The sequence below is a fragment of the Gnatocerus cornutus genome, chromosome 1 (assembly GCF_029298725.1).
Source record: "Gnatocerus cornutus isolate USDA-ARS CGAHR chromosome 1, icGnaCorn1.1, whole genome shotgun sequence".
NCBI classification, from domain to species: domain Eukaryota; kingdom Metazoa; phylum Arthropoda; class Insecta; order Coleoptera; family Tenebrionidae; genus Gnatocerus; species Gnatocerus cornutus.
In genome coordinates, this window is record NC_142233.1 from 9,809,257 (window position 1) to 9,826,920 (window position 17,664).

General features: G+C 32.2%; 1 protein-coding gene across 1 annotated transcript in view; it reads right to left on the bottom strand.

Moving 5' to 3' along the window:
* Window positions 1-17,664, bottom strand: part of sha (shavenoid) — an 82,674-nt gene that overhangs the window by 13,345 nt on the left and 51,665 nt on the right. Inside the window, exon 4 of the mRNA XM_088032923.1 lies at window positions 1,620-1,730. Coding sequence (XP_087889049.1) covers window positions 1,620-1,730 — 111 coding nt within the window. The remainder of the gene's footprint in view (window positions 1-1,619; window positions 1,731-17,664) is intronic.

Sequence of the window (17,664 nt, forward strand, 5' to 3'; positions counted from 1 at the left end):
TATTTAGTAAAAAAAATTTGTTAATTCCTATTATTTTAGGATGCGTGACTAATTGATTGTTAAGTTCCCCACTATGCCCCCCCTCTCCCCTATGTTATGAGACGCATTATTCACAAGGTTCATGTTTGCAACGTAAGCGAGCTTGCGAATAGAGTAAATCACCCAAGTGAATAGGGGCCATAACATCGGAGTGCAATACCATTTTTTATCTACAAATTACCTAGAATCATCCAAATTAAACGGCACAGTGATTTTAATGATTTTGATTATGTCGGTGTATCGTGTGTAGAATCTAGAAAATTAACAAAATTCAAAAATATAAATCACAATTTTTTTGACAAACTAACTTAATTTTTAGAGCGCGGAGCACGTTTTCAACTTAACGCAATTTTAATTTGTGAGTTCTTCAGAAAGTATGTTAAACGAAAATTCCCCAAAAATTAACCGAATGCTATTAATGTCAAAATATTTGATGACCTTTCTTTTCATGGCTCACTTTGTTCCTTGCACCGTTGCACTATGGTCATTATTGAACGGATTTTAGCCAATCGCCAACGAATTTCATTTTTGCACGGAACCTAATTATGGCCATCGTTATTTGTTTAAAAGCGAACATATTATAAGCGAAATTATTAGATGGTCGTAGATAAATACAGTAAAAAAGTGGTAAGTAACTACCTATAGCATTATTATTTGCGATTGTGGCCATTATTCTCTCGAATGGAAATGATTACCATAACCGTTCACATAATAATAGTGTTGCATTATCAACACTCATTTATCGAAAATTGTAACCAATATTTCTTCCCGTGTTTATACTTGTTGGTACTAAACCGCAGAATTATGTTTACTCTTGGAAACTCATAAAAGCATTTTAATGAGAAAACCAAATAGTATAGCAACTAATTGACCACCAATTGATTTAGAATAGTTCTCACGGATTTTATACCACAAAAAAGTAATAACTTTGTGGTTAGCTTACTTAGTCACTTTTAGGAATCTTCACTGTAAAAAATTGACTAGTTTCTTTCCAGGTCTTTATTTAGGATTGTCAAAATTAGGAAACAATGAATTAGGTTTTAGAATCATGACCCAATTCGGCTTCATTTTAATTCTAATTACATGTCTCAGTTGAACCGTTTAGTATTTCCCACTCTTCCGCCTCCACTATCGAAATTAAACCACAATTTACCTTTTTACATCAACATTAGCATATTTTGAACATTCATCTACGTTCTCATAAACTCTAATTAATTCAGTTAAAGAGAAGGTAAACCTCAACTCGCATCTCTTCTAATTTGGTAAAAAACTGCTCTTTGCGTGCTGTTCTGTTTTTTCCGCCTTTCCCTGTGGACCCATAAACCTCGTCCCATCTCAGGTGCATACCAATTTCACGCTAAATTAACTTCTCAAACAACAATTGCATTGACGTCTAAAGAAGTGGCAACGAAATCAGTATCCGGAAGACATCATCTTCGACCTCTTCCAGTGGCTTAACATCTCGCGGCACGTGCTCGATCATTACCACGATGATCGACCGGATGTTACGGTTAGTGGGAATTATGAATTGTAAAATTTATTCTAGTCGTTACTGGTTAATTACGCGCAATGGAACTCACCTGAAAAGCTGATTTCTTTGCTGGGGTGGATGATTTGGCCTTTTAAAGGGAGGAAGACGAAGGGGATGCTTTGAGAAGTGGAGCCGCCGATGAAAGGAGCCAAGATGCATTCTGAAAGAAAAATCAGACGGTGATTTATCACCAATTCTACTTAAGGACTAATCAATAGCGAAGTTATTAACTTTCACTTCCACAGTCCGTTCGGCATACAAATTATTAATTCCGAAAAATAACTTTGTTGCCCATCTGCTGCAGACGAAACTACGGAAATTATTCATATTTTGATGGGTAATCGCCGCGAAAGTCAAGTTCAACACCTGTCACGTACCACGCGTAGGTCAATAGGCACGAAATCAGGCGGAACTGGCGGTCGTTTAGAAAAGAGAGAATGTTGTAGAATTATTTTATGACTAGTTACTCAATGTAATGGAGTCATCTTAGATTAAGTTATTGCATGGAAGCAATTCATTAGTGCAAAATTTAAGTGTTTGAAGATTTTTCGTCTAATTAGTACTTCTTCATGAATTTCTAATTTTTGTTGTAGGAGGAATCGGGTAAACTTTCCAATAAGAGGTCACTTGACCCATGCGTTTTTACCAATCTATTATAATTTGGACATTTCAAGGACAGATTCTTTCGTCATTTCGAATTTTCTACAAAGGTGCACCTAAGGCGTTTTTTTATACTAGGTCATTCTTTTACAGGATGGCTTGTGATGAGCGAAGAGTGCACATATTTTCATAAAACTTCTGGTATACCGGAAGTAATAATCAATTCAATAATCAAGCAAATCAAGCAAATTAAAAATATAAGGTGCTAAGCTTAAGTTGTACCGATTCAAAGTAGCTGGATTTTTCTTAACAAACTGCAGTTTATTGCTTTTTACATTTCTTTTACATTTTTTGCACTTTTCTCTTTGTTTTTCCAGATTGTTCAAATTTTTACTCTTTATAATTTTGTTTATTTTTGTATTATTGTAATGATTTTAATTGAATTAACTATGAAATAGATGAGCAATTTTTACTAAAACAGGTTTATCTATCTTTACTTGTGAATTTTACTTTCGTAAATAGACGTGTGAAAAGAACAACTTTCGGGGCTATTTAACTGTGTGGAACTTTCATATGGGTCGTAGGAGAATAAGTAAGAAATAGACTATTGTCGAGACTATTGTTTGTTTAGGATGGGAGGTCGTAGGAAAAATAGTGTACATAACTTGTCAGAAATTGTTTTTCTTGCACTCGTGTGAAATCTGCATTCGGCTGTATATATTCGTAGACAAAATTTGGCACTTGTTATGTAAATATACCTCATCAGCTCATCACATTCATCACACAAAATTTGATTTCTCATTACTACTAGTGATTAGGCAGTCATTTATCTACAATCGCTTAATTATGATTAAGAAGATATAATTTCCATGTTTTGCATTTATAAAAAGTCTATAATTCATGTTTCATAGAAAACATACATAACTCACACTGGTAAGACTAACATTTTAGTGATCGTACTAATTCATGTTCAACAAGTAATTTAGACACTTTTGAAAAATTACTAATTTTGCATGTCTAAATGGTTAATAAGGTAATAAGCAATAAGACATTTGTTCAATAAATTCATAGATATTGGTTTAACATTGGGATTTAAGTAAAAAGGTGGTGTACCCATTGTTTGTCCAAATTATCTAAATATGAATAGTTTGTTGCTTGCAGGTAATTATTGTCAAAGCGCCCTTTCCCAGTCGCGTCAATTTTTTTCTGTTAAAGAGAATATTTTAGCTCTTTTTGGCAGTTTATTTGATGCTGATTGCGGTAAATAACGTTAAATTATTACATTAACTTAACCTATGACTAATCAAATAGACCTCAAACATGTCGGGTAAGTATTTTCGGGTTTGTTGAGTAAAAATTTGGATATGATAGACACATTTGCAACAAAAATTTTAAATTGTATCATGTCAAGAGTTAATTTGTTGTTTTAAACAAAATTTTATTTTAAACATTATACTTTAATTTTTTACTGCTTCTGTCTACTGTCCTTTTAAAAAAACACCTTAATTAAGGTACAAGCGCAAATAACTAGTTAGAAATTATTATTTATACTTTCATTTAACAGCATTAAGAGAAAATAAATTTACAAAAACATAAGAAAATTACTAATTTTTTTTAGGCATATCTGGGTTAACATTTCTCGTTTGAGATTATAGCCTGATCATGATTAATTTTAACATACAAGGTGTTTATAAATGTTTCTAGCATCAAGGGTGGCTATGAAATGTCAAAGAAATTTGCCGCTCATTACAAATGTGGTTTTCGATTTTTCAACTGACATTTGCAGTTAACCTCAAACATGGAGCAAAGTAAGTTATGAGAAATAAACTGTTCTAGTTGTGGTTTGAAACCTGAAAATCAAAAACTTGGACACAAAACTGTAACTGAAACTTCGTTGACGTAAGTAATATTGTAAATAATTTTCAAGATAGTTATATTCACTATGAAAACAAAGCGGCAAAATAGTGCATGGCAGGAATTCCAGAGCCACCATTGATGCTAGAAACATTTATAAACACCTTGTATGAAGGCCTATCACGATTCTATTATGGGTTGTCATTTTGATCTTTTGAAAATGTATGCAATGCATTGACACAGAAGCAGGTAAAATGTGTAGAAATTCAAACTTGACAAAAAGCAGGGTTTGCAGGGGTGCACAAAATCAACGCTTTCATTTGATATTTTAAAGATATTATTACTAATTTCGCGAAGCGAAAGTTTAATTTCGACGTGGAAAACGAGAAGCGCAAATTGCTTTCCCATGCCTAGGAGCGAAAACGTTTCATTTTCATGCCTAGGAGCGAAAACCATACTAATAGTTTCTCGTCGTTCTCGACTTTTTCGGCATTAGATACATATACCTTCTTAACGCTATTATTAATTTATTTCGCCAGACATTGCAAATTAGAGACGCAGGTATCAAAAATACAAAAATTTTTGTTTGGCAATTTGAGAGCGGGTCAACTAAATTGCAGTATTTAATTAATCCTTTTAAATTGAAAATGATAACTGTTTTTAATTTAATAATTGAGGCTTTCAGATAAAGTATTACAGGTAGGTACATACATGTGTTGTCACCAAAACTTGTCTCGGAGCCGCGTGCCTCGTTTCTAGCTTCGAGGGTGGCTCTGGAATTCCTGTCGTACACTATTTTCCCGCTTTGTTTTCATAGTGATTATAACTATCTTGAAAATTATTTATAACGTTATTTACGTCAATGACGTTTCAATTACAATTTTGTGTCCAAGTTTTTGATTATTAAGTTTAAAACCACAACTAGAACAGTTTATTTCTCAAAACTTACTTTGCTCCATATTTGAGGTTAACTGCAAATGTCAGTTGAAAAATCGAAACCTACATTTGTAAAGAGCGGCAAATCTCTTTGACATTTCACAGCCACCCTTGATGCTAGAAACATTTATAAACACCTTGTAGCTAATACTTAACGAGATAGTAAACATTCTAAGAGGTCGATTTCAAGTGTGACTTGCGTTACTGCAAATTCAATTTGCAACATAGCAACGCGAATCGCCTTGCTCGTACCTTGGCAACGGTTGCAAACGCAGTGACTTGAAATCGACCGTAAGGAAATTTACTCATGAAGAAGTTTTCTAAAATTGCATTTTAACGTTAAAATAGTTTAATAATTGTCAAATGAAACCTCATGTTTGCAGTAACCTTCGTTTTGAAGTTTATTAAAATCCGTTCACAAGTAAACAAAGATACAGCCGTGGACACAAAATATTAGACGTCATTTTTCTGACTTTTTAAAAATTTGAGTGTAGTCTGTGCATTACTCTCATTGTCATTACTGACGTTTAAAACATCAAAGTATTGACAAGTTGTTAATTCAGAATTGTCATAACTGAAGTATTTAAAGCCGATAAAATTAGAATAGACTTTTTAGTACAGAGTAGCCTGATCTACAGGCTGGTCCTTACAATATTGGAAACACCGAAAATTTTAACTATTTTGAAATAAAAATAATTAAAACTGTCAAAATGGACAATGCAAAAAGTAAGGTTACCAATTCTAAGCAGGGTTTTACACCATGTGACAATTAGATGGCATTGACGTCTAAGATTTTTTTTTGTCTCCAGCTATATATTGGGTTTGTATAAATTCTCAATTTTTGCCTTATCTTGGAAAATAAGATATTAATTTTATTAGATATAAGTAGTTGCACTTTCTTACAACATTGTAATTTCCTGAAGGTATTCAGCTTAGTCGTATTTCAATTTCAATATCCATTAATTTATATTTACTATTTACATATGCTTTGATACAAGTTGTACATACTTCATTTATGCTAATCTGTATTGCTCTCACTACTTCCTGTAATTCACTATGATATGTATATTAGTAGAGCACTTATTAATGCAAATATTTCTAACATGTGTTACCCAACTATGCCTCTATTAACCCCGTTATCTATATACATACGTATATTACCTTCATTATGTTACTAATTTTGATTATAATTATTATTACCATTTTGATTTATTTGTAGATATCATAAAATAATTTATACCTACTTAATAAATTGAAGCTGAAAATGATAGATAATTATAATTAACCATGGTCTGGTTTACAGTGAAGCTAAATTAATTAAATCCTTAATTTATGTGAAATATTTAAGGACAAATTAAAGTGCTTTTTGTTAATCAAATGTCAGCAATCGTCAAATTAAAAATTTTAATTAAATTATTATGATTTTCGAATTAATGTTCTATGGCTTTGCATTTTTGCAGGTCTTGGCGAATTTTCACCCTGATAGAAAGGTTGACACATAATTTGATTATTCGAGTGTCGTTAACAGAAAACGTTGAACAAGTAAGCACACATTAAAACCAAATTTTACACAATTAAAATGAATTTGTTTAATGTCGAAATGTTGCTACATACGTCAATGTCTCTAACGTAACTGTCATGGATCAGTCTGTCATTGAAAATATTATAAAAAATACTTCTAGATTAAGGTTTATTTTGAAGAAGCAGAAAGACAGGTACATTACAAAAAATACTCCTAAAGTAATTATACAGTGTGTTGCACTTAAGATGAATACCTTGTATCTTCATTAACTTTAAAATTTAGAATTTTGTTGCAGACATAGAATTTTATAAAACGCATTTTTCATGCTACCAACTTGATTGTAGGTTGCAAATTCAACGAACTGTGATTTTTTTAGTGCTAATGTTTGGGGCATTTGCTGGAGAGACGTAAAACATTTACAGTGTAAGATTTGTAAAAAGCTTTTTGGACAATAAACTATCTAAAAATGGAAAAAAAAGTATAGATCTGACTATTTCGAATCTTTTAATAGATGGCGCTACCACTAAAATCAATTTTTATTTTTATCTTAAGTAATCATCATCATAACGAAATAAGTTGTGTAAATAATACTTTGGTGTATAATTTTTGTTTTGGTAAAGGTTGTTTTTCTTTTAAAAATCCTTGAGCGCTCAGTGTAATCTGACTTTTTTTCCGCACTGCTGCAGCTTTTGATAGCTGTTGCCATGTATTGTGTGCAGCTGAAAAGCGAAATTTACAATTATTCAAAAGACCAAAAATGTATTTTGATAGACTTAAATATACAAGCTTGTATTCATTTTAAGTGCGACACACTGTATATATCCGCCGTCCAGTTCGTCTTTGCGCTTTAATTTCCCCAATTTTCCCCACATGCATGTCATTATTTCCGAACTTTCGATCACTAATTTGCGTTCCATAATTTGATATGTAGCTCACCGATGTCAGTTTAATTCGATTTTTAATTAATTCAAGATTGATTATGTCTTCACATCGTCAGACTCCGCAATGATTGGACAAGATTTAGTTCTAGATTAGTTCGAGATTAAACAAAACCCACAAAGATACTAAACGGGCTCTTTTCATTAGGAAGCCGCAGCGTTGAGAGCGCGTCGAGGCTATAAATCATCATTCTCCATTCAAATCTCGTCTGTATCGTTGCTAACGCCATAAATCATGGCATTGTTTAGGAATCGAGCCGTATCATTAACGGCTAAGCCTCGCACCTTTGCAAAAACAAAAATCAACCTAAATTAGAATCGCCATTTAAGTTTCTAAATTCATACTTGGAATTTTTACATTGCGGGGTCAATTTGAACTGTACAAACCACCTCGTCCTCTAAATTAAACAACCCGCACGCCATATGGTCTTCATAAAAATCGTAATAAAAATTTCCGAAGAAAGCCGCTTAATATTCATCGGATTTCCTCTCAATTATTTCGATTTTTAATGTAAATGCGCCAACAGACGGTGGACAGTGACGTCAAGTCAAGTTCAAGATACTAATTTGTCAAAAAAACGTGCGCTCCGCCAAAATTTGGCCCACTTTTCACGAGCATCACTTCCAACCATTAATAATGCATGAATTAAAATTAATTAAACTCAGTGTCGGTTCTTGTGGCATATTAATAGATTTCCCGGAGGCTGTGATTTTTTGTACAACCTAATTGACGATGTTGGAAATGAAAATTTATGTGCTATGTGTCTGTGGGTGAAATTGCAGTCGAATATCCAGATGCCTATAAGTTCTTTAATTAATGCGAGGAATGCCACCAGGTCTTGTGGTAACTTTTATAATAATAAAAACGCTGGATGAATCTTCCGCTAACATTACAAACGTTCTTGTAATTTTTATAAAGACGTTGAAGATTTCAAGTGTGGATGGCCTAGTCGAATTGGACGGCGTGGTAAAACTTTTTACTTTTGATTTATCTGTGAATAGCAAAGGAATTGTGAGACTGTTGACTGTTTATAAATTATATCAAAATGAGGAGCATTTTCTTAATTAAAATTTTGATCTAGATAATTAAAATCTATAATAACCTCACTTGTGCGTTGAAAGACGTTGAGACGAGGTTTTCTAACAGCATTATTATAATTTGGTTTCGGGGGGCTGGATTGACGTTTAATTTGGCTTGAATTAATGAGGATAATATTTAATTAAATTATTTTGAGAACAATCTACAAGTGGGAAGTGGTGTTAAGCATTGCAGTCACCGGTGCCGGACATCCGTCAATCTTACAATAATAACGAATCAAACTTTAATTACGTTAAATTGGGTTTTTTCTACCAATGATTTTATGCTCTATTTTACCTTAAGGAAATGAGTCAATTCACAAAAATTATACATTTTTAGAAAGGATCATCAAAGAAGTATAATAATTTTTAAACTAAAAGAATCAATTATACCATATGAGCAAAAAAAATCTGATAAAGGCAGGCTGTGCGTAATTTTGGTTCTGAAAACGTTTGTCGTGTTATGTATTAACACAAATAACAGATTTGAATGGTAAAGTTAACGCGCTTTGTCAACGGTTAGTTTCTGCATGCACAATTTCATACCATGTTAAAATAGTCCGCATCCAAAAATGCAACGCCTGGAAATTACACTCGAAATTCAAAATTTTCTTGTGTTGTAAATCCATTCTACGTCTACGCGGACATCAGTGCTAGAGTAGGATTTAATGGCGAAAATCATCTGTGCCTGAATAAATCTCATGTTTAACAAAGACAATGACAAATCAATTTTGAAATGTCAAATTTTAGAGAATTAATCTACGACAAATTAATTTGTTTTTCGTGCCCCCTTTTTATCTAATTTTTTTGCTCACATGGTACATACAGGACAAACCGAAATAAAGTGCAAAATATTATAACTCCAATGTCAGACAACGCAGTTTAACATAATGGCCAAATTTTGCGTTCCAAAATGTCACTGTTTCCAAGAAAAAAGCTTGATGTTCTGTGCCAATGTCAGTTCAGACTATCGAAAAGTTGGAAATGAGGAGTTGTTTTAAAACTCAATAAATCCAATTTTGACTGACACTGGGTTTTATGTGAAATTGGGATTGTTTTGGGTAAATCTAACAATGTGTATTTTTTATTCAGTGAAAAACCTCTTGCTAAAGCATTGTGGTAACCTTCTTATGCCAAAATAGTTTAAATAAATTTGAAGAAAATTGAACAAATTATCGTTTTTTCTAATCCCTTGTCAAAATTTATGAAATGGATTTATCGAGTTTTGAAAAACAACTTCTCAAATAAAAACGCTAATAAACAAGTGGCAAAATATGTCTTTATCAGAGTTCCCGTTAATTTAACAATAATTGTGGTTTTACAGTGCCAAATTGTTCAAATTGGATTATTTTGATTTTTTTTATTATTCTTTGCCAGTGGTTTCTTCAAAAGTAATGAACCTAAAGTTTTAAAAAGTGTTGTCTTTACGGATAATACTGAATTGGATTGTCCAATGAAGGCCATTTGATAGTTGTTTGTAATAACTTCAGGTAACTTTTTCATTATTTAAACATTTGTAATTAAAATTTCGGTTTGATCCACAAAGCCAGTCGGGAAAAGTCACTTTACAATCTAATCGAAATAAAAATTGACCCTTTTAATTTACCCAATTTATTTCAAACAAATTACTTTTTCGCAATAGGCAATTTTTGAAAATGTTTTTAAAACTATTTAAAGTGAAACTTATAAGAGCGAGCGTAAACGTTTTTTGTTCGAACGGTTTTTGCAGTCTTTGGGAAACAGTTGTTAAATTCAATGTCATAAGCGGTCTGATATTGGGATTATAATTTTTGCACTTCATTCGAGAACAACTTGTTTTACCTTACGAACCAATCGAGACAAAGCTTGGCTTTTTTGAGGGCTCCATTTATTTTAAACAAATTAATTTTTTGCAGTACCGGTATACCGTATAAATTAATTCGTGTGTCCATCACATTTAACTCCTAAAATTATTGCAAGTTGGTATTTGTCCAATAAATTTATTATTTTTGCAATTACTGGTCCCTGATTAATGCTCTATCATGTCGGGCGCCTATGAAATAAATCCGCGACGCCTCAGGGTACTAGCTATTGCGTCTATGACAATCCTATATTCTCCACATCCTTCACTTAAACTACAGATCCTCAAACAACGATAGAAACCTGTTAAAGTGTTTCATCTGTCGTATAAATGTGTTGTTTCTTTGCAAATAAATGAAAAAAATGTTACAATTTGTAAAACATTAAAGTCAATTTTTGTTCTTTTTTTTGGCCTAGGTTAATAAAATAGATGATATTGATAATGGATATTGATAATATCCAAACTCTCGATTCAAAAATCAGTAAAATATCTAATCATCGAAGCAGTTCCAACTAGTGAAAAAAATACAAATTACATCATGTTTGTTTTTCTCAGTAGAAAATAAGATTTTTTTCTACAGTGGCAATTTTTTTTTATGAAAAACACTTCAAGTAACAGTTTTGTCAATTATTTTAAAATTCACACTTCCCTTGACAGAATTTCCGCACATTTTAGGGTGCCGATAAAATGTTTAAGCTTTTACGCAGACAGTTGGAATTTGAGAAATTGACGCAAATATGCGTGAAGTCTAAGAAAAATCTATAAGTCATCTAGATATAAATGGGAAAAAAATTGATATTGCCCACTAATACAATGTCAAGAAAGTGCGCGATATTTCGAATTCTGCAAATTAAGACAACCACATATGTTGTCAGACATTCTTGTAAATTCGTTCCAAAAAGTGCTGCTTTAATTCCCAGTAAAACAACCTACTATTAACTCTATTCTTTAAGTTAATTGCATAGACTAAGTGCTGTGAGAAACTTGCCACAAAAACAATGTTCTTTAGTTTTTGTTCCTATTAGGCACAGTTGTCAAGGCTCCGCCCCTAGTTTAAGATTAGTACAAAATTTTTGAAGATAGAAATAAACTACACACTCAGCAAACGAAAATTTGGTTTACATACAGAGTATGGCACTTGAAATAAACTGTGTAATGCGAACCTGTCTTCTGCATGATTGTAATTGCATTTTCAAATGACTAATTTACCCTCTTTGTCACAAAATATCTTTATGTCCGGTTGTATAATGACGTTTTACAATATCGTTTAGCGTCCATAAAGTGGCTCTTTATGAACGGCGTCCGTAATAATAAAGTAAAACAGCCGCTTGTCAGTATAAAATGATTATAAATAAATTAATGTCAAATTGCAATTGCACCTCCTGTATACATTGTAAGTTTCTTTATACACACTTCTGGACTCAGGAAGAAGAGATCGCTTTGCTTGTCCACAATGACCTAAACTATGTACTTATTACATAAATAACCATGTACTAAAATAGATCGGAGAGCAAAAAATTGTAAAAAATATTTGCACTTTGCCTACAATCCCAAGCCTTTTATTTATTTACGCTCTTCTATTCTCGTGACCTAAACGGCTTTTAGCACTTGAAAAAAAGTGAAATTTTTAAATTTTGTATTTGTCAGGGTGACTCTTTTTATGTTTGTCTATATGATTAAAGCTGACTCAATTTGTTGCAGCTTTTTCTGCTCGCCATGGAACGTATTCCAAGAATTTTTTAATCATTAGTGAAAGATGGGAATTTACTTGGCATAAACTTTGACTCGTGTTAATGGATTTTCTGCTAATAATTTCAAAGGCATGCACTTAGTTTGCATAACTATTTAGAGGTTTTGATGGATTTAAGACACCTTAAGGAAAAATAATTTGCTGAAATAAAAAATTTAATAAAATAATAAGATTTTGGGTTTACTGACAAGTGAAGTCGACAACAATGTCAAAATTCAGAATGTGCTATTTCAAGATAAAAAAATCGATACTTCATTTGGTCATAATCATTTATTCTTCTGTAGTAGAGCTTTTTTAACATTTTCTATTTTAGTGTAATCTGACTTGTTTTAAAATTAGGTTACAGTTCGTCTGCGCTTGATTAAAAAATGTGCAAAAGGCTAAAAGAGAGTTTTTTTACAAATGACAAGTACAAAAATTATCTGACTTTACATGACATTGACATTGACAACTCTACTTGAATTATTTACCGGCATTAATGACAGGCGGCCGCTTTTCTTAAACATTGTGGCCTAAGCCATTAAACGCTACATAATTACCACAAAATTATGTCATAAAGAAAACTTTATAATGCAATATAACATTAAAGTTGTTTTATTATTATTTTGTGCAATAAAATTTTCATTGGATTGTTGACCAAACATTTTTTGCATTAATTTATGGAAGACTCCATTCTATTCGTGCTTCTATTGTGTTTTTCTGTACGTATTTATTAATTGTGGTGCAAATATTTATCATTACAAGTGTGATACCATAAAATACAGATGTTTGTGAAATACACTATAAAAAAATTAAACGCAGTCTTTGGTTGCTTTAAGGAATCGATTTGAGTATTTTTTATTTTTTTTAACGTTAAAAAAAACTCCTCTTTCCACTTATTTGGATCACCACTGATGAAAATATCCACCTAAAACACACAAACCTTTCATTGCTGCTAAGCAATCAAGATTATATTCTTTAATCCAGTGGCGAACTGGAAATTTTGACCAAATATTTGATTAATTTTATCGCAAAAACGAAGACTTTTTATGAATCATTTTTGTCAATTAATTCTACTTGTCTTCACCAATAACCGTCTTTTGGTCGGTAGTGTATTTCAAAAACACCTTGTATATCAATATCGAAAACAAAAGTTTATATAACTCAAATAAGTAGTGAAAAAAATAATGATATAAAAAAATAAGAGTGACCACATATTGTGTGAAATAATTTTGTTATAGTTAGATATAGCAATAATTGTAGAAAAAATTATGTAAATAATACTTAAAAGAATATTGTACAGGGTTTTATTTTCTTTATAGAAAATCAAAAGTATTTTTCTTTAGCACCATAAAAACCGCACATCCCATCATCAGAACTAGAACAAACTGTATCTATCTAGGACAACTCGAATTGTCAAATGCGATAATAAAATTACGGAGCTTCGCCACAAACGTCTTTCAAAAATGAAATAGAATAGTATTGTACAACTCCAAGAGTCCCTTTAGCACACCACAAAATCGGTCCTCAACCATAACCGTTGGAAAAATGCCACAGAAGCACCGGTTCCAATCCTAATCGCGTCGAATTTTGCGAAAATAATTATCCCATGAAATCCACATAAGGAACAAAGACAAACAAGTTCATCGAACCAAATGCTATAACGGCCGTAGCATCTGCCGTCGCCGTGAAAAACAAATTCGAACATAATAAACCACGATGGTTCAATGATGGCATGCTGGGACTCCACACCATATGGCTGATGGGACAGATTGCGTTACAGCGTCTTGATATTTAATAGCGGCTCATGAAAATCATATTGATGACCTTGACGATGGGACAATTGTTGTGGGGTACCGCTAACATCGCCAAAATTGATTCAATTGATGATGGCACTATGACGGCGAGAGGTAACGGTCATCCGGCACCGTGACCTCCGACCCGAAACTGGGGCTTCTGAGATTTCTAATTCCCATTAAGACGATCAAAGCAAAAACGCTGTTGATGCGTCAAGTTATTATTAATGGTAATTGGATTAAGGTCGGCATTTTCACAACCGTATTTTTCATCTCGGGAAGCTACTGTTGATGCATCGAAACTAGAAAAAAACTTGGATCTTTCATTAATTTTCCGGGAAAAATTGTTAAATCATGTAGCTAACGTATTTTAGAAGGACGTCAACCTTCTGTTTTGTAAAAACAAGACATTCAAACGCATCTCAGAGTTTCATGTACAGTTGTTGTGGATAAACATACACTTCATTCCACACTGCAGAAAAACATAAAAATGCAGTTTTATTCTTCTTTGACTTTAGTGCTGAAGTTGCGACATCGACGAGTTTCAGAGACGAAGGAATTGTTAGTCACGTTTGATCTGACAGGTCGGAAATGACAGTCAGAACAGACATGTTGAACTGATTTTATTCTCCCAAATACAAGCATACTTTCCCATTGATGGTAAGCGAAAGAAAGTGGCACCCAGTGTCTGCGTATGTGTCTGTGGTCAATTGAGTTTGACACCTGAGAACTGATATAACTATGTCAACATGCACATCTTACATACCAATCAAGGAGTTATTAGAATATAAGGAAGGAGTGCCTCTTATCGATGGACCAAGGATGTATAGCGTTTCGCTTTAGAGGCAAGTGCCTGTTATGGCTTTTTCAAACCGCACAGGTTCGATGGCGAAAGGTTATCTTAACAAATTCCAGGATGTCAGCTGTCAAAAGATTTAGCCACAACGCGCTTAAAGACTTTTTTGGACTACTGCTATATTACACAACGATTTATTATACAGTTCTGCAAAAAAAATGTCTGTTCTAAAATTTTTTCATGATTTTTCTATTAATTATGCTTAGAAATAAAGAAAAAATATCCATATTTCCTAAAAAGTTTGCTTTTGCAGTAGTTATCATAATAATAGTATTAAAATATGGATTTTCAATGTAAATTCTCCACCGTTTTCTTGGATACAAAAGCAAACTTTTTCAATCCATTTTTTTTTGTTTAACTATCGATAAGTCTATCGAAGTTTCATACCCTCTTACTAAAGACAAAATTCGTGTTGACATGTCCTATTAATCATCGTCATTGTCATTATTATCATCATTATCATCATAAATACCAAAATCTCATACAAATGTCAGTTGATCAAAAGAAGCAATGAAAAATCAAAATATGATTAAAAATATTCAGACTCAACTTATTAGAATGGAGAAATCGGCGAAATATACACTTCTACTGGTTGCAAAGTTGTATCTGAACGAATCTACAGGAAAAAAATATCTAATATGTCAATTATGGCACGGAAATCGAAAAAACTTTATGAAAATCTTGCCCATACTTGACATTCCGTTTGACAATTGAAGATACAAGTTTATCAACGGCTAATAAATTAATTTGCAAGACTCATTCGATTACAAGCAATAATGATCACCCGATATAGCAGTGGAATTGCAATTCAATATTTAACGTCATTAAGAGTTGGTAGTATCGATGACAGCAGAATCAAGCCAAAGCTAAGACATCTGGGCAATTAATTCAGTTTCTTGCAAAATATTTTATACTTCATTTAGACGTATTTTCACGATTTTTTCTGTAATTATTGTGTCTTGGAAGACACGCGCTTAATTTTAATGGTATGTTATTTGACAAAATTTGTTCTTGAATTATAAGTATGTTAAGTTGGATGGATAAGTAGATATTTGATTACCATATTATCCGCAGAAAGCTTTCCTGCTATTTATTACATGTATAAATGTTTTTGGATAAAACTAAGTAATCTAAATAGAATTTAGAGGGAATATCGAAAATTATAGATGCTTACAGCAAATTACAAAATTGTAACTAAACTAGATGAGAATTAAAAAATGTTTTAGGCGACCTTAACAAAAAACTGAATTTTTAGGCGACTTAATCTGAAAATGAAATTTTTAGGCCTTAAAAGCGGCCTAAAAGTGAGTCTTTTCTGGCCGCAAACATTTTCGGCCGATCTATGGTGGCGCCATCTATCCATAGTTTTGCATATTACGTCAAGATATCGATATTACCCTCAATTTTATAATTATTTGGGTAAAATCAAATCGACAAACTGCTGTAAAGTGCAACAAAGACGTGTTGAATTATTAAAAATTAACATGTCTAGCAGTGCTCCTGCAACAACATTAAAAAACACATTAAACCTAATTCATACAAATTGTGAAGCTACACGTGCTGAAACTGCAAATGTAAATAAGGAAAGTATGAACTTTTCTGAAGGATTTATAAATATTTACAATTATTCAGTTGTTATAATTGATTAAATCAATAAATCATAAATAAAAATTAATTAACTTGTAAATATAATGATGTCGCCTAAAAAATCTTGTGTGTAACACGGCCAAAAAGTGACATTTTGCCCTCGCCTTCTTTAAGAAATTAAGAATAATTAAAAAAAGGCTCGGCCAAAAAAGAACCACTTTTTGGCCTTGGTACACAAATAGCTATTTTAGTTCCTAAATACGGACGAAAAATGACTGTTTTCTGGCCGCTTTAATTTTCGTCCGTACTAGGGTACATCATGATTTTATATACAATAATTCTGGGTAAAATTAAATCGAAAAACTGCTGTAAAGTGCAACAAAGACAAGAATTATTGCGGATGAACATGTCTAGCAGTGACGGAAGTACTGCTGCAACAATATCAAGAGCATATCACAGGTTGTTCATACAAATTATGAAGCTTCTCATGCCGAAATTACAAATGTACCTAAATAAAGAAAATATAATTTTTTCTGAAGGATGCATAAATATTAGCAATTATTCTCTTGTTATAAATGACTAGATCAATAAATCATAAATAAAAATTAATAAACTTAAACTTAAACTTAAATTTAATAAAGTCGTCTAAACAATCTTGTGTGTATCACAGCTACAGGCGATTTCTGAGCTTCCTAACTTAAATCATTAGTTTTTAATTGACATAGGCAAACTTTGCAGGGATTTCTAATGTTAATCTCTATATTACCAAATTACAAAATTGTAGCAGCCCAAGCAAAAAGTTTAAAATTTTTTTATTAAGAATCATGCAAATTCGAAACTTTTTCACACAATCTTATAACTTGGATATTTTTTCGGTTAATTGTTACTGCACAGAGAAAAAATAAAAAAAAAAGATTAAAAAGAAAGTTATTTTCCACAAAACTTTTGATTTAGTTCTATAAATTGGACAGTTTTTGGGTTAGACTGCTGAAGTTTTCAGAATTTGTTAGCTCTGTGTATTAGACATACAAAATTACAACATTCTAACTGTACCTACACCAAAAAAAACAGGTTCAAGAAGAAATTGGTATTTTTTCCCAAAACTTTCTATTTCTAATATTGTAAATTGGTCACTTTTCCGGTTTGACAGTAGGATTTTCCCAGATTTACTAATTTTGATTTCCGTATTAGTCACACCAAATTACAAAATTCTAACTGCACAGGTTGAATATTTAAAAAAAATGATTTCCCGGCTCAGAAAAAAATAAAAAAAATTTACAAAAGTTTATAATTTTAGTCCTCTAAATTGGACACTTTTTGGGTTAGAGAGACGAAATTTTGAAAATTTTAATGGTCGAT